This window comes from Gobio gobio (assembly GCF_949357685.1).
Source record: "Gobio gobio genome assembly, chromosome: 6".
Taxonomy (NCBI): Eukaryota; Metazoa; Chordata; class Actinopteri; order Cypriniformes; family Gobionidae; genus Gobio; species Gobio gobio.
The window spans coordinates 45288808-45315213 of record NC_137102.1 but is presented as its reverse complement, the minus strand read 5'-3'; the positions used below and the strand labels follow the sequence as shown (position 1 = coordinate 45315213).

The 26406-nt window shown below is 39.8% G+C and overlaps 1 protein-coding gene across 5 annotated transcripts in view; it reads left to right on the top strand.

Moving 5' to 3' along the window:
- LOC307127536 (single-stranded DNA-binding protein 2) overlaps window positions 1–26406 on the top strand; it is a 101236-nt gene that overhangs the window by 56729 nt on the left and 18101 nt on the right. For all 5 annotated transcript variants that reach the window (XM_079818806.1, XM_079818807.1, XM_079818804.1 and 2 more), the window contains exon 5: window positions 21620–21709. In XM_079818806.1, the coding sequence (XP_079674932.1) occupies window positions 21620–21709 (90 nt within the window). The remainder of the gene's footprint in view (window positions 1–21619; window positions 21710–26406) is intronic.

The window sequence follows — 26406 nt, the reverse complement described above, 5'->3', positions numbered from 1 at the left end:
ATCCACCAGTCACGCAAAGTGGCCACGCCCTTAATTATGCATAACGTTAATGCTTTATAAACAAGCATGTAAACAAATGAGTTTACGAAAAATTCACCCCCCTCACAGTTGTCAAGAAGGGCAAAATTTGCCGTATAGACCAAAACCATAATTTGCAGCAGACTGTAAACATATTTTTTTCTGCTGTAAAGTTGGGCATTTTAACATGGGGCTCAATGAGATTCTGCTCCCCTTTTGGAGCCTGTCTCTAACACGCACGACTGCCCACTCCGCGAAGACGTCATTCTTGCTGCGGTCACCTTCGTGCTCATGCAGACGCATCGAGTATAAACAAAGCTTTACATTTCAAGCTATTTTAAGGTATGAATAAATTATTTTCACAGAAAAAAAAAAAACATTTAAATATGTCATTTTGCTGATCAAAGTTTTAATAAGTTTTAAGGGATAAAGTTATTGACTACAGGGGGACTTTAAACATTTTGAGGTCTCGGTTTCAGTGTGTTTTGGTAAGCTAGGGTTATGTTGCCGCAAATGTCTTGTTGCCTAATTATGTGCCACATGTTGAACTATGTGTGCAAACAGTAATTGTTTAACAATGTCGCTATCGTAGATTTGTAAAAAAAAGTATATTTAGACAGCACACTTAAATTACACTGATATCGTAAATGGTTTTGCATATTTGTCATTGCCATTAACATGAGTATTTGCAAACAGTGTTCGATTAAATTTTTTGGTGTCACAGCTGTTGTTCACATTCAACCAAAGTTTATCTAATCTTAAATTTTTCAGTCACTTTGTTGTTTTTGTGATGATTCAGTTAGTGAGAGGAACTAATAATTTATCTAGATCTTTACTGTTTTTCATATTTTTGTTTCCTCCCCTGATTTTTGTTTCATTCCCATTTTTTTTTCCTTTACTTTCACTGCATCCCGATTTCGCTGTTGCAGATATGTCGCAGATGAAATATATTGTGGACAACATTGAATAAATGTATTTTCTTCAGATTAGATACTGAGAATTATTCACTCAAACCCCTTTATCTAAACCTCTCTACTTAACTGTCGGACTCGCACATCTGACATGTTTGTAGTTTTTTTTTTAAACACTTTTTATTCATGTTTAGCTTGGATGCCAGCCGAACTTAGCCCCGCCCACAACATTTGAGGTCGGGAAGTTCGGTCTGGACTTGATCTGTTGTGGAAACCAGAACCAGAGTTGTTCGGACCAATCAAATTGTCAGGGCGGGCTTTATACAATGATGGACAGATGATCAACAGTAACATAACCATCCACGTCACCAAAGAGCTCTTGGGTTGAATTTGTTTACTAAATGGAGAACTTGTTCGTATATGCGTTCACCTTTACTATTTCTCTCAAAAATGATGATCGTGTTGGTAAGTACTCTGTGTATCCAGCAAAAATCGTTTACACTCTTCTTCTTTTACTTCTACTAGGTCTTTCCTGGTTCGGTTGAAACACGCCCCATAATCACAGCTCAATGGAGCAGTATCAGACTCAGATTCTTGTCAGAATATGAGTATGACGACGTCAGGCTAATTCATATTTGCAGTTTTCATCGAATCCTCGTCTAACATGCAATGGATTGTGGGCAATGTTAGCCGTTAGAGTGTGCACAGATCCGCGCAAAAGAAAAGTAGATAATCCGGGTATCTTTGGAATATTCATTTCAACATACTACGATGCAAGACAATTCAAAAAAAAAATGTTCTAAATATAATTCTCTTTCTTTCTGAATTTCTTAAACATTAAATTCATCCGTGTTCATCCGGACATTACTTTACAGTAAGAAATAGTCCAAAAATGTTTCTCAAGAACTGTGTTTTCTCCATTTAACAAACTATAACTAACACTAATAGTTGACTGAAAGGAGAGCCACATTAAGCACAGATGTATTGGTGGTAGTTCCTAGTATTTGACGCTTCATTTGTGTCTTCTCCAAAGCAGCGATGCAGTAACGAATAGCAAATTCAAAAGAATCCATCAGTGGCCAGTCGTAACATACGTCGCTTTCATACGTTTGCATGTTTGGTCTTCCCCACCAGCGAGCGTAGGCTGATCGTACACACACACGCACACTTCCACCCACTAGCTGTATCATGTGACGTGTTCTTCTCTCTTTATCTGGCAGCAGCGTGAAGCAGTCACCTCCTGGCATCTTCCGTTCGGTCCTGCTGTCATCAACACCATCAGACTGACAGCAAGAGAGTGTGTGTGCAAACAGCGTTATCCCGCCTCATTCCTGTTACGATAGGAGCCCACACACTCACACTATTTTTTTCACTGCTTCCCGTGCTCCCTATCCAGCTTTTTCTCTTTACACACACGTGCGCGCACACTCTCTCTCTCACCTCCTTTTTTTTTGATCTTTTTCCTCATTTATATTTATGTTGGAGTGTTTGGAACACGTGCGGTTTGTTTATAACGGAAATCTCACTCCCCCTCTCCCACTTCGACTTATGCAGTGTTTTTTTCGCTATCTTTTCCGTGCGCACGCACACACGGATCTGAGGATGAGGGGGTGAAAACCAAGCGGATTACAAAGCCAGTTTAATCTGGCTAAGGCACAGAGGGAATTTTCTCTCCCTTTTGCTGTCCCCCCTTCCATCTCTCTCTCTCTCTCTCTTTCTCTCTCTCTCCCCCTCTTTCTCCTCTGATGGTGACAGAGAAGGTGACTGAGGAGCAGAGGCTCTGATTGGTTCAATTACGGAACAGATGAGCTGGCCATACACAGGCAAAAGTCATCCGTTATCTCGCACCAGACCTCCCAGCCCCTGCATTATCAGCCATTAATGCGCTCACTTCATATTCACACAGGAGTTATTGCTTCGGACTTGCGAAAGGCAAATGGAGTGACTTCGCAGAGCTGCTTTACCTCAGCACTGAACACCTGAGGGGCGCAAATGACTGTTTGAGGTATCACAGTTTATGTAATGGAAGTCTAAATGATAGTCTGGAGTCAGCGGACAAAGACATCTGTTATTTTACCTCAGGCCAGACCGCCTCCTCCTCCTCCTCCTCTGTTCTCGTTCCGTGTGTTTCAGAGTTTAAAGTGACATCTCTCATGTCCTGTTATGACATATCGCCCCCTTAAGCCAGAGCAGGAAACCCCCTTTTGTTCTCGCGACTGACTTCTGTTAGCTACTGGAAACAGACGCATTGAACTTCTGGAGCAAGAGTGCGCAAGTTTACAGGCGTAACGGGGGTGCAAGCCAATTAAACAGTGCCATTTGACAGCATGACAGCATTTGATATGTGATCTGGCTGGATTGGAGAACCGACGATACTTTTACGATGACACTCTTCCTTCACCAGCATGTTTTGCTGTCTCATTTCTCATCCGTCATCCATAGCAAAGTAGGATTTTCTCACTAATGGTTGACGTTAATTGACCAGGCGATTTACTAAATTGCTATGCTGGTCTCTCGTATCACTCCACAGTCTTTTTATTCTTAGACAATAAAAGCTCCATGTTAATATTTAATGACCTTTTATTTATTTATTTGATAAGTAGGTGTGATATAAGCAGGATAATGTTCAGTCTGCAGATCATTATCTTAAAATAATCCCAATTTGATCACAAATTTACACACACCCACACAGTCAAACCAAAAATATTCAGGCAGCAGTTATCACTTTTTACTTGTGGGTGCAGGACACTAAAGTTCATTTGTGTAAGTGAGGATGGCAAAATAAAGTTAACTGTGACACATTATACCCAAGAAAAAAATCTACCAGTAAAATTGATACAAATTTGGGACCAAAATTATTCAGACACTTTGACCGGACCATGTTTTGCTTAAGTGTTTTTTCTTTAATTGCTAATGTGACCTTTTACACCACAGACTGAACAAAATGAAGAATCGCTTGGTAATTGGTTGACCTAAATTGGTATTGTCTAATTGTGTACTTAAATTTAACAGCTGACAGCTGATTGGTTGATTGTAATCCATTACACACCTTTCTATCAAAGTTATCTGACATTATCAAGTTGTTCTGACACAGTTTAACTCTGAGTTCTTGTCATATATTTTATTACCATTTTCGAAACTACAGCGAATAAACCGTGATAATGTGAGAAATTGTTAAAGGTGTCCGAATAAACTTTGGTTTGACTATATATACATGCATACATACATAAAACACTTAATTTGCAGAATACTCACTCGTTTATTATATTACTATGAATTGTATAGTTACTATATAATTTGTATATAAATGCTTATTTTAGTTGTATACTTTTTCTTACAACACTTAATACTATATTATTAATATAATATATTAATATTAATATATAGTATTATTAAAAACTTATTTTACTCAATATTTACTCTAGTTTACTAAAATATCAACAGGAAATATGTATTATACATTGACCAAATGGGGAGTAACTCTTAATTGGCTAAACTCAAATTAGCCAAATATCGGCCATACCAATATAGTTTTCTCATTTTGAGTTCTCTCTCTTGCACTTTTCTTTTTTCGTACACTCTTTCTATTTTCTCTCACTCTTTTATCCCTCTATTTCCCCCCTCTGCCTTCTTGATCTGGGATGCCTGGGGGACGGAGAGCAGACAGGACCCGTCTCCATGGCAACAGCTTCTGCAAGCTGCTGACACCCATCCCCTCTTGGCGAGGGGGGGGTGGGTGTTCAAAAGGGGGAGGGAGAAACCATAGAGGGAGGAAGAGAGGGAAGGGTGAAAGCAAGCAACACTATTCCTTCTCTTGGGACTCAGCGGCCTGTGCGTTCACTCACAGAATTAGCATAGAGGAGGAAGGGGGAGGGAGAGCTTGGAATTTTCTTAGGTGTGTGCGTGTGAGAGAGAGCTTGTTTTAGGGAGTACGACTCTCCCCAGGGTCTTAAAGTCTCTGGTTCTAGGTCAGACTGTTGCCTGGAGGTTTGCACTGTCATTGTTCGTATTATATGTTGTGTTTATTATTTTATTATGACTTGTATCAATAATATAATTAATATAATATAATATAAATATATTGTTCAAAAGTCTCCTGTGCTCGCCAGGTTTGCATTTATTTGATCAAAAATATAGTAAAAACAATAAAGTTGTGAAATATTATTACAATCCTTCAGTAATCATTCTAATATGCTGATTTGCTGCTCAAGAAAAAAAATTTTTATTATTAATGTTGAAAACAGTGCTGCTTTTGTAACAAAAAAAATGTGTACCATGGTACTTTTTTCTGGCCCTTTTGAATAGAAAGTATTTATAAAAATATAATGTATATAAATAAAAATAATTTTTGTAACAATGTAAAACTGTTTACTGTCACTTTTTATCAGTTTAATGCACCCTTGAATAAAAGTATTAATAAAAAAAATACAGTACTTACCTTAACTTAACTTTTGAATGATAATGTGACGATGTAACGTCATATAATATAATATAATATAATATAATATAATATAATATAATATAATATAATGTAATGTAATATAATATAATATAATATAATATAATATAATATAATATAATATAATATAATATAATATAATATAATATAATATAATATAATATAATATAATATAATATAATTAATACAATATAATATAAGAAAAAAAATTGTTAACACTTTTTTACTTTTTTTGGTTCTGTTTTGTTGTTGTTATTATTATTAATATTATTAATGTAAAATATTCATAATTTGCATATATATTTATATTTCTGAAATTTTTTTAACAGGGGTGTTGTGGCAGTAACTATGGCTACAATGGTAAAATTGAAAAAAGGCAAAGTTTCCCGGGATACTTTGAGGCTACAGGTTTTCAATGATGATTCTCAAGAACATGCTTTTATAATGCCGTTTAGATGTTTCACAAAATGGGAAATGTTTTTGTATGTTGTGTAGAAAATATGCTGTTAAAATGATTTGTAGCTTTGGGCATCTTGCAACCGTGCTCTCTAACAGCAGTATGTCACCGTAGACATGATTGCAAATGACATGGAAGTTCTTTTAAACATTCACCATGTGTGCATGCATGAGCTTTACCAAATCAGATCCAGAAGTTGGACGGGAAAAGGAGCACTGATGGGAGGGGAGGGGTTAAACATCTAAAGGAAAACAAAGATCACTCTAAATGTATAGTTAATGCCTAACACACCCTACAACACACTCAGACACACACACTGTTGCCTCTCGTTGCGTAACGCTGTCTCGCACGCACCGACACAGCGGAGGAGAGGGATGAAATTCCATGACATTGAGGGAGTGATGAAGCTGTATGTGCTGTGGTGTTTGGCATGGCCTGCAGGGATATTTTGAGGTGTGTTGTTATTTATTCATGGAGACGCTGGTGCAGGTTGCCCCAATGACATGCAAGTGCCTCTTCGCAGGCTGCCAGCTGCCGAGAGGAAGCCCTGACAACTTTATTCGACTCCACGCTCTTTATCTGCAGTATCTCATCAGGGCCAAAGAAGATTTAAATGGCAGACGCTTGTTCTTAAAGGGTTAGTTCACCCAAAAATGAAAATTCTGTCATTAATTACTCACCCTTATGTCGTTCGACACCCGTAAGACCTCCGTTCATATTCGGAACACAAATGAAGATATTTTTGTTGAAAGCTGGTGGCTGAGAAAGGCTTCAGATAGGCCTCCATTGGCATTCTGTACACTTATACTCCCAAGACCGATAAAAGGCACTTAAAATGTCGTTACAAAGTCCATCTCACCACAGTGACTCTACAATAATCTTACGATGCGACGACAATAGTTTTTGTGCGCAAAAAAATATCAAAATAACACCTTTATCCAGCTTGTTATTGCCTTCCGTGTGTGCCTCCACGACGCATGCGCGAGAATATGACGTAGCGCCGGGGTTCGGGAATCCATGAAATGCACACTTTAACCCCATTTTGAGCACTACGCCGAGACCTAAAGCACGATCAATGTAGAATCCAACAGCTTAGACACGCGCGTCTTCCTCTGATTGTAAACAAATCGCTTCTGGGTCATCTGTCCGAACGCCGGATCTGCGTCATATTCTTGCGCATGCGTCGTGGAGGCACACACGGAAGGCAGTAACAAGTTGGAAAAAGGTGTTATTTTGATTTTTTTTGCGCACAAAAACTATTGTCGTCGCATCGTAAGATTATTGTAGAGTCACTGTGGTGAGATGGACTTTGTAACGACATTTTAAGTGCCTTTTATCGGTCTTGGGAGTATAAGTGTACAGAATGCCAATGGAGGCCTATCTGAAGCCTTTCTCAGCCACCAGCTTTCAACAAAAATATCTTCGGTCTTACGGGTCTCGAACGACATGAGGGTGAGTAATTAATGACAGAATTTTTATTTTTGGGTCAACTAACCCTTTAAAGTATTAGTGCTAGACTTTTGTTGAAGAAATGATGGAATTGCTCACTCAGAAATGAAGACTGGACATAATTTACTCACCCTCATGTTGTTCCAAACCTGTATGGCTTTCTTTCTTCTGTCAAACGCAAAATATATCATTTTTGTCTATACAGTGAAAGTCAATGGGGTCCAAAATTGGGGTCTTTTTTGGGTTTCACAGAAGAAAGAAAGCCATACAGGTTAGGAAGACATGATGATGAGTAAAGGATGACAGAATTTGTTTTAGGATGAACTGATGATTAATTTATTTAGCGATATAATTGGATTATGTCAAGTAACATTGTCATTTTCATTTATTTTCAGATAATCCATCCAACATGAAATCAAAATCGCAATAAGGCAGGGAGGTGTATTTGCTGCACAGAGCGCCCCCTGTTGCTATTAGAGCTATATTACATGCAGGCAGTTTCATAGACCACCAGTATGATCAGTAAGGCTTGATGTTTGTGTCCGCTGCCCTGTCAGCCCATCCTCTGAGCTCTTGCACTCTTTACGGGGCGAGCTCCGGCTTTACACTGGATTAAGGGGTGTTGTGACCGGTTGTTTATCTGACCTGTGTGCTCGCACCCTGCTGAGGACATTAGTGGAGAGCTTGCTCAGAGCACACAGGAGGTTCCACACCAAATCCGGTCGCTCAAAACGTGTGCTTGTCTAAATGATTTTGGTCATAGAGAGGTCACTGAAGTTCAAGCAAGACTTGCGAGACGCAAGTGTAGCAAAATCTCTTCCAGTTGACCGCTACTATCGGCCAACTGTACCAGTGGTGATTGAATGCGTGATGGATATCTCATCGAGAGCCAAAAAAGTAGTTTATTTTTGTTTGTTTGTTTAGTCTTGTCTTTGCTAGATTGTGAACCTATTGAAGAGATTCCTGATCTGTCCTACAGCTTGTTTTGCCTGTCTGCTTAGTTGAGAAGTTTCTTGAAGTGACATGTACAGTCTTGTATTATGTTACCACAACCAAAAACCTTTTATTAAGACGCAAATGAATAAGAAGACAGTTTTAAACTCCCAAATATAATCAGTCTTTCTGCTGATAGGTAATTGGTAGTCGTTCTGTATTTTAGCCCAAGCATTGCAGTATGAAGTGACTTATCCCTAAGGCCCTCAGTGTTCCCCCATATTCCTTTACAATAGTGGCTCGTTGTGTCACTTCAAAAGCGTGAGGAGGATTTGTTGCACGTTTGGGCTCAGATCAGTGTGTAAGGAGGAGTGTGCCTGCCAAAGGCTTTCCTCGATGTGCAGGGTTTGTAGGGTTTGAGTTACTAGAAATTAGGTGACAACTGAGTTTAGCAGGCTCATCCTAATGTGTCGGTTTTATGAGAGTCATATTTTTTTTCTTTCTGTCCCTCTGGCTCTGCCTCTCACCTTGATTTAGTATGGCATAGGGTGTCACCATACCAAAATGTCAGTAGTCAATTCAAATACCTGTGAAATTGAATGATGCGATTTGAAAACACTTATTTTATTATGAAAGTTAAATATTAAATGAATTAGTCAAAACTGACATGTAACTTTCAAGTATTTCTCAGTTAATTTGATATTTCTTCCGTTTTTTATGTAGTTAAGTAAAGATATTATGAGCAATTGAGTTTTTTTTTTTGTTGGTTGGTTGGTTGGTAATGTTGGTTGTCATCCTAAATTACACGAGCAAATCTATTACACAACAAAATGCACAAATCCATTTAATAATTTTTTTTATTATTACATTTTATCTACTTTGTAACAAAGCATCAGGACTTTTAAAATCGCTATGGCAAATTTGTACACTGCATGGCTCTTATTTATAAAAAAATATTAATAGTTATTTTAAGGACTTTGCTATATAGAGCAAATCATAAGACTTCAAGACAACATTTAAACATTTTGTCACACCTGTGTCAGTTGGTGGAATTCACTTTACATGTTTATACCATGAGATGTCTGAATGCTCAATTCTGATTGGCTGGAAGTTGTGCAATACAACTGTTTAATGGTCAGAAATTTCCAAGTCAGTTCAATCAGTGTTCTATATTAATATAGATGCTGTTTTCATTGAAGCACACATACACGTACAGTACCTGTCAAAAGTTTTGAAACATTACTTTTTTTTCTTTCTTTTTTTAAGTTTCTTATGCTCACAAAGGCTGCATTCATTAATCAAAAATGCAGTAAAAACAGTAATACTGTGAAATATTATTATAAATTAAAAGGACTGTCTTCTGTTTGAATATATTTTAAAATGTCATTTATTCCTGTGAGGGCAAAGCTGAATTTTAGCATCATTACTTCAGTCTTAAGTGTCAATTGTAATGTTGTAATGCTTCCAAACTTTTGACAGGTACTGTACGTCACTGGCACACAGGGCTCGGAAATCACGCTGCACACACACAGAAGCATTCAGGAGCATAGAAACGTAATGCTGCCCTGTGACTATAAAATAAATATAAAATAGCTTCGCTACTGAATTGCTACATTATATTTCTCAGCAACGAGGGTAACGTCACTGGGTTTCAAGTAATTAAACTCACAGCTTCGTTGTTAAAGGATTAATTCACTTTAAAATGAAAATTACCCTGTGATTTACTCACCCTCAATCCATCCTAGGTGTATATGACTTTCTGATGAACACAGAGTTACATTAATAAATATCCTGACGCTTCCAAGCTTTATAATGGCAGTGATGGGGTCCATTGAGTTTGAAGCTCAAAAAAGTGCATCCATCCACCATAAACATACTCCAAACGGCTCCGGGGGGTTAATAAAGGCCTTCTGAAGCAAATCGATTGAGTTTTGTAAGAAAAATATCCATATTTAAAAATGTATAAAGTAAAATATCTCCTTTCGTATTCAACTTACGTAAAACGTGTAAATTGGCACGACGTATCACTAGAATGTAGCATAAGCATTTTGAACTGCGAGAGGCGTTTACAATTTCTGTATAAGTTGAATACGGAAGGTGGTCTGGCAGAAGCTGGATATTTTACCTTATAAAGTTATAAAGTTTTAAATATGGATATTTTTCTCAATAAGCCCATCGATTTGCTTCAGAAGGCCTTTATTAACCCCCCGGAGCTGTATGGAGTATGTTTATTACAGGGTATTTATTAATATAACTCAGATTGTGTTCATCAGAAGAAAGTCATATACACCTAGGATGGCTTGAGGGTGAGTAAATCATGGGGTAATTTTCATTTTAAAGTGAACTACTCCTTTAATAGAGAGAGAGACACACATCTCTCTCTCTCTCTCTCTCTCTCTCTCTCTCTCTCTCTCTGTCTCGATAATTAATTCAATTAAATCCTATAGTTCATTAATTCAAATAAATGTAATCTTACACACAACTTTTATGCATCTGATTTAAAGCAGGCAGAATGCTAGATCTAACAAGCAGTAACTGACAAAAATAACCATAATTTTTACCCTTCCGGTCAAATATTGCGCTGAAACATCAATAATAGCTTTAAGTTGTCAATGCTGGCAAATAACAGGGGTATAAGCGGGATAATCCACAGCTCGTTGTGCAGTGTGCATTAAACAATTCTAATGCACAATGTGGAGGCAAAGAACCACCCGCCGCAAAGCGGAGGATTATCCCTTACATAAACTCATGTGTTCACTGGAATGTATGTGGACTGAGGGAGCAACCAGTGTTACTGTACACAATATGCCTTCAGTCCTGCCTTGTATCTTTTAGCTGGCTCATTGCCTGTAACACTCCCCGCAGCTACGAGTTTAAAAGTGCACTGCCTTATTTTGCATTGCGGATTTTCCGCGGGCCAAAAGGTGCGCTCTGAGGTGCCATCGCCCCCCCTCTTACCCGGGTCACAGAGGAATTGGACACTGTGAGCGCAAACCAGAAACTCTTCGGTGTGCTCCCGGTACTGTTCTCCGTCCCTCTCCTGTTTCTCTTCTGCATAACTGCTTCCCTCCCCAACCCTCCCTCCCTCTCAGTGCCTAATTAATGGCATTAATTATCTCCAATTAGCAGTGTGGTCTTGGCAGCCGTTTCTGTCCCCTCATTTCTTTTGTTTCACAGAGGTCTGTGACATAGTATTCTCCCTGTGGGGCTGTCACCGGCCTAATGAAAGGCTACAAGGCCTGGCTTTCACCTCTCTCTCTCTCTCTCTCTCTTGTTCTGTTAGAGTACTTCAGCACGTTAGCCTCATTAGCAGTAGTTCACAGCGCCGGAGCTAAGTTTGCCGAGATGGAATCTGCTGTGTGTTTTCCCATACAGGTGTTTATCTCCGTGTCTTATCTGTGGAAGGTGATAGCGAGTGGGTCAGCGTTCACTGGAAAGTGAGGCTCATGTGAGCGGAATTGCTCGGGGACATTGGTGTGTTTGCGTTAAAACCGTTTTCAGGCCGCAGGTCTGAACGGAATATAATGCCCAGAAGAACGTGCTTTGGCTTCAGCTTTGGTTAATCTGCTTGACACTAGTCCGATTGTCACATTTTAAAGTTACATGTTAGCAACTGTTTTCCAAAGATTGTCATTTTGAGGATTGTATTTGTATTGACGAAATACGAAAGTAAAAGTGAATGAGAATGATGTCTCTCTCAGCTTTAAGATATTACAAAGGACGTCCAAAAGCTGTGGGAATTTGGTGGCTATTATACTAAAGGCGCTGAGTACGTTGTCATACTCGGATTCTAGTCAGAATATGAGTCTGATACTGCTCCATTGGGCTGTGATTATGGGACGTGTCTCAACCGAAATGCCTCTGCACTCAATTGGATAGGCCTACAACCAATCAGAGCAACGGAGTAAGTGACGTATGTTGAGCGACGCATAGTAGAGGTGGGAAGGTCGGATCACTTTACAGACTCTTGAATCTCGTTCAGCAAAATGAACAAATCTTTTTTCGTAATTTCGTTCATTTCAGCAGAATAGAATTAAAATGTCACGTTAAAATGTTAAATTCCCCAACACTTCTAGTATTTATGCAAACGTTGATCACATTTGTAATTAATAATAAATTATAAGCTAACGCAGCTAAGGCCAGACTTTAAGAAAGAAATTATTCATTAATTGCTTAGCTGGGACTTCAGGCTATGCAGTCTGTTAGTTCACCTCAGCTTCAAATCCGAGTCGTTCTTTCTTTTTGTCACTTGACATTTAATTATGTCTTTTCCCTGAAAAGATTAGTTTGCCTCTCGAGTCCTCAGGTTCGAGTCATTCGTTCCCCAACTCACAGCCCCATAGGCTGAATGCAGAAGATCCTGAACAGAACCGATGGCATGTAGTGCATGCACGGTCAACACAAAATGAACTAAACGCTCTCTGAAACAACTCGTTGTTCCCGAGTCATATTAAAGATTAGTTCAAAAAGAACGATATCCTTAATAATTTAAGGATTCACAGAGTACTTTAGCCTGACGTCGTCATACTCAGATTCAAACTAATTCAACCCAAGCGCTCTTTGGTGACGTGGATGGTAACGTTGCGGTCCATCATTGTATAAAGCCCGCCCTGACAATTTGATTGGTCCGAACAGCTTTGGTTCGAGCATAGTTGCTCCACAACGGATCAAGTCCAGACCGAACTTCCTGACCTCAAATGTTGTGGGCGGGGCTAGGTTCGGCTGGCATCAAGGCTAGGCTATTTGTCTTTATTTGGCTATTTTTCTTCTTCTTGCCATGGCACTACACATATGACTTCTAACTAAAAACAAGCATTAAGCAGGCTACATTTTAGGATGGAAGGTGTTCTTTGGCACAGATAACCTATAGAAACTGGTTTTTGGCCCATAAAGTTCAGATACAGGATTTTGAGGTTCTGGTACCTCTGTGCACGGAGTAGCTTTAGTTAGTGGACTAGCCTCACCTCACCATCACCTCACGACCGACTTTCACTTCACTTTCCTTCACAGCTTCTTACACACGCACATCTCCCATTCGCTTAACGGCACATCTGTCCTCAGCTTGATTATGCATGCAGGTCTTTCCAGCTAATCTTTATAGACTCAACTCCAGCTGCACATTAGAGTACAAGAGAGATGGGAACGGAGCGAAAGGAATGAGAGAAAAGCGAGGATATGGAAGCCACCAGAGAGAATGCCGTCAGGAGAGAGTTGAAGAGGAGGAGATGTGCAAAGGTTAAGGATGCTGGACTGAGCTGAAGGGTCTGATTCTCGCCTCCCACTTTGCACTTTGCCTGCTGAATCATTTTTAATAACCTGCACAGCTGCTTGGAGGTCCGTCCTCAAAGAAGAGACTATTTACAGGAGCCAGGCATTCAGGGATGCCACAGGTCTCACTACTCGGCCCGATAACATTTAGATTATTTAAAGTTTTAATTGACTTAACTTCAGCTTGAAATGTAAATGAATGAGAGAAGCAGCCTTGGTGATGTTTTTTTTTTATCAAGAATAGTTTCTTAAGAGCTGTATGTTTGTGAGTGGGAGTGTGATGTGTAGTAACTGTTTTGCAAAGAAACAATACTAAAAAAACTAATTAAATGACCAAATAAATTAAATAAAATCTGCTATGATACAACAGCAACAACATCATTTCTGGACTGTACCATGAAGATACTACTTTGAAATATAGATATCCCCACCCTATTGACATGCCACCTTAAAATATACAAAACTATATCAAACTTTTCATGTCCAAAATGAGTATTTCAAATTCTCATATGACCATTTTGGGTAAAAAGAAGATGGACAACTATTATTTAAAAAAAAAATTTTCATTCTTCTCACCATTAGATATATGAACATAGCAGTCACACAATTCCAATCTGGTACTCTTGGTATACTATGGTACACTCACAGTACTTTTTAGCAAGAGCCACGTGTGTCTATATTCTCAAGCCCTGTAAACTGGTGTCGAATATTAGTTTTGCAACTGGTGTTGAGATGTAAACCCCAAGTGTTTATGCGAGCATGCTCGAGTGTTTGTTTTCTTGTGCAGCGGGTATTGAGTACCGTGCTGAAGCGTAATACCCGAGAGAGAGTGTGTGTGTGTATGTTTATGTTTACATGAGTACTGTTATTTAGTGGCTGGTGTAGAGGTGTGTATACCGAAATGAGCTGCTGTTTAATGGGTTGATGAGATGATGGCAGTAATCAGTGAGCAACGAGACGAGCGCTGAAAAGCTTGGTCCCTCCCTTCTCACATGCATACACACACGCGCACACACACACATGCACACACTCTCCCTACTGGCGGATGATTGACGGCCTGAGGGTTTTAATGGCACTGTAGAGGGAGAGCTGAGGTCGGAGTTGTCATGGCAACAAGACGAAGGAGGCCTCTTTCTCCCCCTCTTCCTCACTCTCTCTTTATGCACCTGAACAGAGCCGCATCTTACTAGCAGGACTGGGTTTACACACACACACACGCACACACGGACACGCACACACTGCAGTTCTGGTGTCCCTCCCCTCTGTCCGCAGTATACACAGTGCTTTGTGTGTGTTTAAGCGTGTGTGTGAAGCCATATCTAGCCACCGCAGTCTCTCTCTCTCCTCGTAAAAGAGCTGGAGCCCGAGCGCTAATACTCTCTGGTCGCCCCGGGTTACGGTTCACCACACGCCCCCTGCACTGCTGTGTTAGCTGGGATTGGTTGGGTTGGCGTGTGTGTGTGTGTGTGTGTGTGTGTGTGTATGGCACAGGGGGTGATGCTGTATAACAGCTCTATAAGAGCCACAGATCTCAGGCGGAACAGGGAACCAGACCCTGTTCACAGACACTCACGTCCCTTGAGTATTGGATCGGTACCAGCCACCAGTATCACAATGTGTGTGTGTGTGTGTGCGTGTGCTTGTTTGCAGGGTTGAGCAAACTCAATCTCAGTCCTTCTTCCTGCCTCATGAGTGTGTTTGCGTCAGGGCTTAAAAACGGGGGAAAAAAATCAATCTGTTCACTCCGAGCAGAATCAGTATTTTAACGTTTCTGTTCATGCATTCCTTCTGTAACACCTGGTTTGCGTATGTTACATTTTTTGTTGCCAAGTTGGTTCGACATTTTTATTGCAAGAAGTTAAAAAAATAATCGAGACTTGTTACCCATGCTTTATTTTATTTCTTTTTATTTTACAAATCAAGCACAAGGAAGAATATTTAAAAGGGGGGTCTAATGCTATTTAATGTATTCTGACTTATTTACACTGCTAAAGAGTTAGATTATCATTCTCATGCTAAACGTTTAAAATTTCAAAAAACGAGTTGGGAGTATGACAGAGTATTTCGGTGGCAAATACACTCCTTCAGGATTCGAACGAGTTTCGGAGCGTTGGTATAGCCCTGTATGACGTCATAAAGGGCTGAATTCCTTGTATGGGCACTTCTCCTGGATGATCATGTCAGAGCAAGAGTGCGCCCATCAACGAGCTTCGTTCGGGTTACAGAAGCCGTCTGCAGCGCTGAACAGGACCTGCTCGAGAAAGATTTGTAATTTTGTTTTTAGACCACAAAATCAACAATGTCACTAAAGAAGTGTGTTTCTGGTTGAGAGGGAAAGATAACCTTGTTCAGCTTACCAAAAATCCCAGCGTTAAGGAAACAGTGGATGCAGTTTGTTTTTCCGGAGCAGCAACGGAGTTCTGCAAGTGTGTTTGTTTGTTCCCAGTCATGAGTCGAAACCACTGGCGGGGAGGGAAACTGCATCAAATGCATATCATGTAAACAACACGAATGTATAGTGAATTTGAAATTTATCCAGGGATACTGCCATGATGTAGTGCGTGTGTGTGTGTGTAGCCCATGATTTACTCACCCTCAAGTCATCCTAGGTGTATATGACTTTCTTCTTTCAGACGAATAAAATCGGAGTTGTATTAAAAAAGTCCTGGCTAATCCGGTGAATTGTTGCACGAAGTCCTTCATATAACTGTTCCACACGGCTCCGGGGGTTAATAAAGGCCTTCTGAAGGGAATCGATGCGTTTGTGTAAGAAAAATATCCATATTTAAAACTTTATAAACGTTTTTTTGCTACGTTTGACAACATTGCACACCAATTATGCTCGGTAGACTTAGCGTAAGCATTTTGAACTGCGAGAGGCACTACACTTTACACACAAGATAATTTACTTTATAAAGTGAAGTAACGTGTGGCCAAGTATGGTGACCCATACTTGGAATTTGTGCTCTGCATTTAACCCATCTAAGTGCACACACACAGTAGTGAACACACACATGGAGCAGTGGGCAGCCATATTGCTGCGGCGCCCGTGGAGCAGTTGGGGGTTCGGTGCCTTGCTCAAGGGTCTCACCTCAGTCGCGGTATTGAGGGTGGAGGAGGGCGCTGGTTATTCACTCCCCCCACCGACAATTCCCGCCGGACCTGAGACTCGAACCCGCAACCTTCCGGTTACAAGTCCGACTCTAACCATAAGGCCACAACTGCCCCACGGATATGGATATTTATCCTACACAAACGCATGGATTCCCTTCAGAAGGCCTTTATTAACCCCATACACACATAGGATGACTTGAGACAGGGTTTAAGCGGACTAAACGGTTGGAAAACTTGGCAAACGTGGTCACCTATGAAAAGTCTGGCATTTTCAACGGAAGATCAAGTTATGACATTTTGATTAAAAATAACACGGTCAACAAATATTGTAAGTAATTAAACTTATCCATGGATGAATTGTTCACAATAAGATCAATAACGTTCATTTAGAAAATAAGTGAATTTTCATTTCATGCTGACTTTAACAGTGATTATGCAAACAAATCAGTGAATTATTTCATTCAGTTTGGAAATAATTTATTGAAAAGGACAGTTTGAACTAATTTAATTAATCAACTTGCTAAATCTATCGGCTCTTTTTCTACTGAAGTTTTAATGAATGCTGTCATGCTTTTTAGAAACAAGACAAGAAGGAACTGTGAAACTAATGGCACTTTCTTTATAAAACTTAATGGCCTAATAAAAAGCACATTAAAATCATCATGATTTTAATTTAGCTTTTATTTCGCCAGCAGCATAATCATTTTGAATATTGAATACATTTCAGGGACATGTGCACTCAAATGTTTAATTATTGAATCGTAATTTAGGAATCGATTCATTTAAATCAATGATTCAAATGATTTGAAATGCTTCATCGAAATGAATCGAACTCACCAACTTTAAAAGTGTTTACCAAAAAAGTTTATGGTGTATGACATAATCACAGTCTTGGCACTTTCATATTTGCAAGTGCACGATGGGGGGAGGGATTGTGAAAGTAGTCTAACATTTTTATGTCAATAACATAAAACTAACTTAATGTCATCCTAATATATTAATAAATCATTCAGTCCTAGTGTGTGTTTTTAGAATATATGGGAGGAGTCATGCTCAATAAGCCCCGCCCACCGACCCCAAGGGTTCTGCGTGTATGAGAGAGAGGCTAGGTGACTTTGTGTATGTGTGTGTTAGAGTATTATGTGTGTGAGGTCAGGGGTGGCGTGGCTGTTTGTACGACGACTGTAGAGAGGTTTGAGTTACAGCAGGGGGAGGGAGTGTGTGAGCCGACTGCCAGCTCTCGCTCTTTAATCCTCCCTTTCTTTCTCTTTTCCTACTTTCTCCTTTATCTTCCCCCTTTCACTCCTTGTTTAGTCTCTTTTTCTCTCGTTTTCACCCGCACATACACAATGTGCCTCGTCTCCTATCTTCTCTCTCTCCGGTAGAACAGGGCAAACTGGCAAACACACAAGCCCCCAGCAGCAGCAGACTGTTAAAGAGGTTTGAGAGAGAGAGAGAGAGAGAGAGAGAGAGAGAGAGGGGGAACGGGGCCAGCGGAGGAAAGGGGCCCCAGTCTCTAAGTGTTCCACTAGCTCAGGAGATTCCACTTGAGGCTCCTCTCGCTCTGTTTGCTTGTTTTATGCCCCTTTTGCGAGGGGAAGTATGTACACAGATACACAAGAGCCATGCTGTAGTGCAGGCGTTTTTCTGATGCAAATAAACGTCTTGTGTTAACACTCTCCGTGTTGAATGTGCGGGTTTACCGAGAGTGATCTTACTTGTGTATTAACTACACACTGATACTTACATTATGCTCCGTTCAAGAGCCGTGTAGTGAGGTTGTACAGCTAAAAGCTTTGTTTGTGGTAATTAGACAAACTCCAACATTGCAAATTCTGCCTATAATGTTTGTTTGTGGTCTGTGTTGTATTGTGTCTCCTCAACATGGTGTTAAAGCGTGTGTTTTGTAAGAGTTCTAGATTGAGGTGGACGAAGAAACTTTTAATTTCGGTTTGATATTATTGTCATGGGGGAATAACACATTTATCTGAATACAGTTATGTTGTATAACTATTTTAAACATAACGTGTATTTAATAAATATATTTTACAATGTATTCATTTCTGTGGTGTAAAGTTGAATTTTTATATTATCAAAATGTTGTTATAAAAAAAGATAGTAATTTATGTAATATTTACCAATTAAAACAATATTACTCACATTTTTTATGGAAAATGGGGGAGATGTTTCTTAATAAATGCCAGTTTGAAAAATGGCAACACTATTTTTTGTATAATTTTGTTAAAGGGTTAGTTCACCCAAAAATGAAAATTCTGTCATGATTTTTCTTACCCTCATGTCATTCGACACCCGTAAGACCTTTGTTCATCTTTGTAACACAAATTAAGATATTTTTGTTGAAATCCGATGGCTCAGAAAGGCCTCCATTCAACTTTAATCTGGGCCTCAGACGTAGGGTTGTGCCGATGGACGATATCATCGTCCATCGTGATGGCTGACTGACATCACGATGGAGCGCCACCATCGTGATGCCACGCCCCCCATTGCGAGTCTTGTTGTGAGTGTGACGCACACTAATCCTCTTCTATAGTTAAACTAAAAACTTAGCAGGGATTGCTCTGTACATTAAATTGAGAATATAACTAATGCATAAATTCTATTTTAAATACTGTAGTCTTTGCCAGATATAGCCTACATTTTGAAATAATAAATGAGGCTCAAACATCCATTTCATAAGCATGCGTGTTTATTTCAGCACTTCCGTCAGTGAAACAACACACCACAGCCTGTAAAACATTTAAACAATTATCAGTAAATAATGGTAACCTAAAGAATATAAGAAAATTAAATATTAGTTAAAAAAAAAAGTAATTTCCCCTCATAGATGCGTCATATACCGCTCTGCGCGAGATGAAACACAAGCTGTAGACACCTTCTCAAATATCTTCTTATGTGTTGTTCTCCTGATGTTGCAAAGCAACACTTGTTGTAAAAGTTCTGAAGAGCGAATTTTGTCTTCCACAGGGTCAAGACATTTAAGCTATGTTTGATTATTCACTGCCAGAGAAAACAAAAGTAAAATGGCCTGTGTGTGTGAAATGCGCCATTCAAATAAACTTGACGCACCTTACCAAGTCTAATAACAAGCACAAACTGTGTTAAATAAAATTAAGTAAAAAGGTAGCCTATTCGTCCTACAGTGTTTTTCTACTTTCCCACAGTAAAGGACGTGAATGGGTATAATAGACTTAATTATAAACAAACGAAAGGAAGAAACATTTATAATTTCCTGCGAAAATGGGTGCGACGCGAGTGAAGATTTGAGAAAAGAAACGAGATGTCAATGTGGGATAAAATGGACTAACGTTAGGCCTATTGTTAAAATTCACAGCAATCGCAAAACAGAATAAAAAAGCTGACAAATCTTAAATTGGGCTAAGCCTACCTCTCTCATTCGGCATGAATCCATTCATGGCTGCGAATTTATTTCCTTTGTAAACAAAGCTTTGTGCTTCACTCGGTATTCACGTAAAACAGCATTAACATACAAAACACTGGGTTGGTAACGAAGTTATAGTTTTGAAGTAGAAAATAGTATTTATGTAAAGAGATATAAGTGCACAACTCTTCTTAAGTGGAAGGAAGCTACTTTTTTCCCTCACGTGCAACCTAGCGCAGATGTGTCATTATTTGGGTTAGTAAAATAACTAAATTATATAGTTTTTAAGTAGAAAATAGTATTTATGTAAAGAGATAGTAAAATACAGATATAGTAAATTATATATTTGTATTAATAAAAAAAAAAAAAACTACGATATCATCATCCATCACGATGTTTTACTGTAAACATCGTCAACTGCTAATTTAGGCGACATCGCCCAACCCTACTCAGACGTGAACTCATGAAGCACCACGACACATGCAGGAGAGTAGAGCCGGCGTTCTGACACATGACTCGGAAGAGAGGAGCTTTGTTTACAAGCAGAGGAAGACGCGCCGTATCTAAGCTGTTGAATTCAAAATTGATTGTGCTTTAATTCTTGGCGTAGTGCCCAAAATGGTGCTAAAGTGTGCATTTCATGGATGCCCGAACTGTGCTCAACGTCATATTCTCGTGCATGTGTCGTGGTGCTTCGTGAGTTCACGTCTGAGGCCCAGAATAAAGTTGAATAAAGTCGCTATTTTGATTTTTTTTTTTTTTGCGCACAAAAACTATTCTAGTCGCTTCATAAAATTATTGTAGAACCACTGTAGTGAGATGGACTTTGTAACAACGTCTTTAGTACCTTTTATGGGTCTTGTGAGTGCAAAATACATTGCTCCAATGGAGGTCTTTCGTTAGATTTCAACAAAAATATCTTAATTTGTGTTCCAAAGATGAACAAAGGTCTTACAGCCGGGTGTTGAACAACATGAGGGTAAGTAATTAATGACAGAATTTTCATTTTTGGGTGAACTAACCCTTTAAGTAACACTCACATGATCTCATTCAACGATTCACCTGTGTCTATTAAACCTTTGACAAAATAAAACCGGAACATTCAAATCTGATCCAGAAAGAGCAGTTGTCATGTACGAAACGGCTTCACAAGCAGTCTTTTCAACCACACAGTGTTATTTCTGAGTTATAAATATTCATATTATCACAGGAGAACCGGGATAAAAGTTTATAACTCGGATATAAACACTGATGTCTTCAAAAGTGAGCAAATCCTGCTTCAAATAATAATTGTATCAATTACAAGTGACTTAAAAATGTATATCATTGAATCATTCATTCATAAAAGAACGCTGATTCATCCAGTAATGAAATAACTGAAGTATTTATGAGCGAGTCATTGAATCATACATTCAAACCAATTCATTGTTTAGTTGTCTCTTGTCTTTTCAGAATCGTGATCTCTATTTGAAACAACAAAATCGTGAATTGTGCAGCTCTAGGACAAAATGATGTCAAATCAAAGTAGTATTAGTGTAATATTAGTATTGCATCAGGGTTGACTAATTCTATATCTCTATACTAACTTGTTCCCTCTTTCTGTTTCCCAGAGTGCAGCAGCAGCCCCCAGCCCCGTAATGGGCAACATGCCCCCCAACGACGGCATGCCAGGCGGACCCATGCCCCCTGGTTTCTTTCAGGTAAGAACAGCTGGTTTCATTCTCTTCTTTGCCTACTTCTCCATTCATCACCCTGTCACGCCTGCGCTCCATTCTTTCATCCATTCATCCATTCATTCATTCATTCATTCATTCCTTCTCTCTCTGTCTGTGCGCGTGGGCTGCTGGTGGGTCTGTCTGTGGCTGTGGGCGGCTTGACAGCAGCCTGGAGCTCTGCTATCAGTATGAGATCATTCCCAACTTTGCTTTTTTCCACACTGGAAAAAAAAAGTCCTCTACCGTCCAATGGTAAGATGGAGGTTTAGACCGTTAAATGTTAGTGGAAATTAGCTGTAGTTTCATTTCTGGAGCTGTATTACTCTTCCTATCTCAAATCTTTCAGATCCCAAATGGAAATCGCCATGGTTACTGAACGGCTAAGATCTGGAGTTAGGATGTTTCTGTAATACGGCTCCGATAATGAATCAATGGGAACAGTTGCTGGCTGATGATCTATTAGCTGTGTTACAAAACATATTTAACTGCGAGTGTGAGAGAGAAACAATGGGATGCCCGCTGTTCATGTGCTTTTTTCCTCTTCAACATATTTTGTTGTGTTCCTTTCTTCCCTGATAAGATCTTTCCTTCTCTTTCTTCATCATCCCTCCATCCATCTGCTTGCAGCTTTATTCAGTCCATTCTGCAGGCCGTGTTGTGTTCATGAAGGTGTTGGACAGGCATTACTGATTAAGAAGACTGCATATCGCGTACAACAGCTTTGAGGTTAAACTAGATTTGTGAGTGGTGTTCATCTATGAAAAGCGGCTCTTTTGGTCTATGAAACATTGCTGCCATGATGCTTTGGCATTTCTTTGCAGTTGCTAAGGAGTTCAGAGTGTTTTAAAGGTCCCGTTTTTCGTGTTTTTTTGAAGCTTTGATTGTGTTTACAGTGTGCAATATAACATGTGTTCATGTTTCGCGTGTAAAAAAACACAGTATTTTTCACACAATTTACTTATCTGTATACCGCTGTTTTCACTGTCCTCAAAACGGCTTGAAAGATTTCCCTGTTCTATGAAGTCCCTCCTTCAGAAACACGTAACGAGTTCTGATTGTGCCAGCGGTTCCCGTGTTGTGATTCGACAGCAACTTAGCGCACGCAGAGCGCACGTTACCGGAAAGGTCACGCCTCTCACCATAACGGGGATGCATGCGCTCAATGATCTCTAAGTACAGCGTCCCTGGGAAAGCCAAACAAAGGTGACTTGACTCCGGGATGAAAATAACAGCGTCTCGACGACATGGCAACAAACAAACTATACAAACGCAAACGAACGCAACACTTCCTATTCTCCACGCGGGAGCAACAAGACCACGCCCCCTTTTTCGCGTGTTCTTGTGGGCGGAGGTTAGTCGACATACTGCTCTACTGACGTAATTAAAGCAGGAAATACCAGGATGTAGTCCTAACCAGCCGTTCGCTGTAGGCTTTGAAAGGGAACTTCTGTTAAATAAAATATCTCGCTTGGCATTGAACTTTGAGCGTTATAATTTTACAGGTATTATACATGCTCTAACAGCAACATTACACACTAACTAAAGTTTGAAAAATGGGATCACGAAGAACAGGACCTTTAAACAGTTGCTAGGTGGTTACTTGCTGGCACAGGTCAAAAAAACCCATGTCTTTATGATATTATGTTCCCTAGATATATTCCCTCCTTCATTCTCAGAAGGAAGAAAAGCCTCTCGATTTGAGTGACTGTTTGTGTCTGCATGTGTATATATACACATATATATGACCAGTATTTGAATATCAGTGCGTCCAGAATAGTTAGTGGTTTGTTTAAATACTGAAATACTAAAAATCCTATTTTCATCAACATTTCCTCTACTTGTCCTGAGGTGGATGTGGATATATTTTGTCAAAGAGCTTTTTTTTTCTGTTTATTCCCATGTGTTTACATGAAACATAGAGTTCACATAACACACATACAAGTACGGACACACGTAGCCTCATAATCAAACATGCTTGTACACATCCACACCTTCCCATGATGCAGCGGGGGTGGTGGAGCGTTTGCTCAGTGATGGACAGGCCTGGCATTTGGCAGTGTTTGTGATAAGGCAGAGTCGAGGGAGGAGACGCTTTCTACCGCTGTCTGGAATCTCCGCTGTATGGGGAGGGAAGGGTTGGGAGAGCAATATAGGGGAAAGGTTTCAGGAGAAGGAGGGAACGGAGAGGTGTGGAGGAGATTTTTGGAGAAGCAGAGGAGTGCTATTTATATCAGATCAGTGCTGAGGGAGTGAGAGAAGAGGTGTGAGGTGTTCTCGTGTGTGTGTGTGTGTGTGTGTGTGTGTGTGTGTGTGTGTGTGTGTGTGTGTGTGTGTGTGTGTGTGTGTGTGTGTGTGTGTGTGTGTGTGTGTGTGTGTGTGTGTGTGTGTGTGTGTGTGTGTGTGTGTGTGTGTGTGTGTGTGTGTGTGTGTGTGTGTGTGTGTGTGTGTGTGTGTGTGTGTGTGTGTGTGTGTGTGTGTGTGTGTGTGTGTGTGTGTGTGTGCTGCTCCTGAGATCCGTTTCTAAAGCATCATTGAGAGAACAGGACTGTGTGGGTGTGGGTTCATTCATCTGTTTACGAGGGATGTACAATATAGAAATTTTAGTTCATACTAGAGATTTTTTTTTTAATGGCAGATACAATAGCAGATATTATTATCTATGCTATGGTATTTGTTGATTAAATAAAAAGAGTGCTGCAATCTAGGAATTGGGGGCGTTTACCATAGTAATAATACCATGTTTTTTTTGTGTACATTGGAATATCTTGTAACTACCATGGTACTTGAATCATTATTTTTAATTTAAATAATATTTTACAATATTTCTGTATTTTTAATCAAATAAATGCAGCCTTGGTGAGCATAAGTCTTCTTTAAAAAATCTTAATTATTTCATAAATATATATACTATTTCAAAAACTTTTTAAAAAAATTCTTACACTAAACTTTTGAATGGTATGGAATTAATTTTTTTTTTTTTAGGTTATGCTATTAGCACAACAATTTAAATAAAGTTGTATATTAAAATGAAAATTCTTGTCAATTCTGCTTAATAAAGCTTTTTGTTTTCCCTTTTTTTAGGACTTTGAAACAATAGGAAATTTGGTAGCAAGCCCTGATAATGTCTGCTTACAATATCTTTCTAATCAAATATTTGCCACATATTTGCCAGTGTGATCACGGATATACCGCAAACCCCTGCTTTTATTATTTAGGAAGACAGGTGGAGAGGAAGAGAAGTGAACGGGTGTTACTCAAGGATCAAGATTATTTAGCAGAGAAAGGCAGAGGCTGTGAGCGGCAGAGTGAGCGCTACTCGCCACTGCTGTGTGTGATGAGGTGTAATGAACAGTCGTGACCTCAGCGCTACTATGAGTTAAAGAGGCCTTGAGCATCCCTAGACCCCTCTAATCCTTCCCTCAGACCCACTCTGAAAAAGGCAGGTGGCCAGGGAAAACACACATATGCTCATGTATTCCTGTTGTATCGGCGCATGGTTTCTGGGACAGTCAGTAGAGCAGCTCTCATGCCAGACCCCGCAGCGATCCACTCTCACTGGGAGGTCAGAGACGGGTCACAGCTAAATCAGAAACAAAATCTCACAAAAACCAGCTCAAAAACTCCTTACCTCATGCATGCTTTTATAAAACCGAGTGCTTGTATCACTAAAATCATTGGTAGCAGATGAATGCTGTCGCACTACTTGTATGTTTTGGGCCACTTTTATTCTTACAAACAGCAGAGGAATTATAAAGAAAGGAGTGTGGAACTGAAGTGACCAGCTGTATTTGTGTACACTTAAAAATAAAGGTTCCAAAAGGTTTTTGCAGAAATGTTAAGAACCAATTTGGGTTCCCTGAAGAACCTTTCGGTGAACAGTTCTTAAAAGAACCATCTGATTTTTCTTAATGAGAATATTTTGAGCAATGGAAAGGTTCCATGGATGTTAAATGTTCTTCATGGAACCATAGATGCCAATAAATAACCATTACTTTTAAGAGTGTATGATCGCATGTATATACTAACCGCTAAGCCACAGCTCCGACTCCGAATGTGCTGTTTCATTCAGTGGTGTTATTTTTGTTGATGTGGGAGGGTCAGAGTTGTACCCTGGGCAGATGTGTTGTTCTGTGGCTGTGGTGTGTGTGGCAGCTCTGGTCATCAGCGTGGAGATTTCCGGTCGTGCTGGATGGATGGTTTCCTCGGCCCCTCTGAAACCAGCAGGAGGGCTTGTCTGAGGTCTGAGCACTGGCCAAAGGTCAAGAGGCGGTAATAAGTATGGGTCACAACCACATACACAAGACTCCACGGATGAAACCGCTGCCTCCCTCAAAGTATTCTCTCGTTTTGGACGCTAAACTTCTGTTGACATCAGTGTTTCTTGAAATGATCAGCATAGAAATGTATGTATCTGATTACTGTATAAGAGTTCAGTGCTCAAACAAATAAATATCGTACTTCTGTGAGATCCGTGAACACCACTGAGAGGTTTGCTTTGTTAACACTGCCCCCGAGTGGTCGAGAAGAGCTATTGCAGCTGTCCTGCGGCCGTCAGTCAGTGTATGAATACTGTCAAACTAACTGCCCCTTTAGGGCCTGAGAATGGAGATTGAAGGGCTCTCTGTTGATAGCCATGCCAGTAAGTGGCAGGTTATCATCTTCTCAAAGGTGTCGGAAGTGAT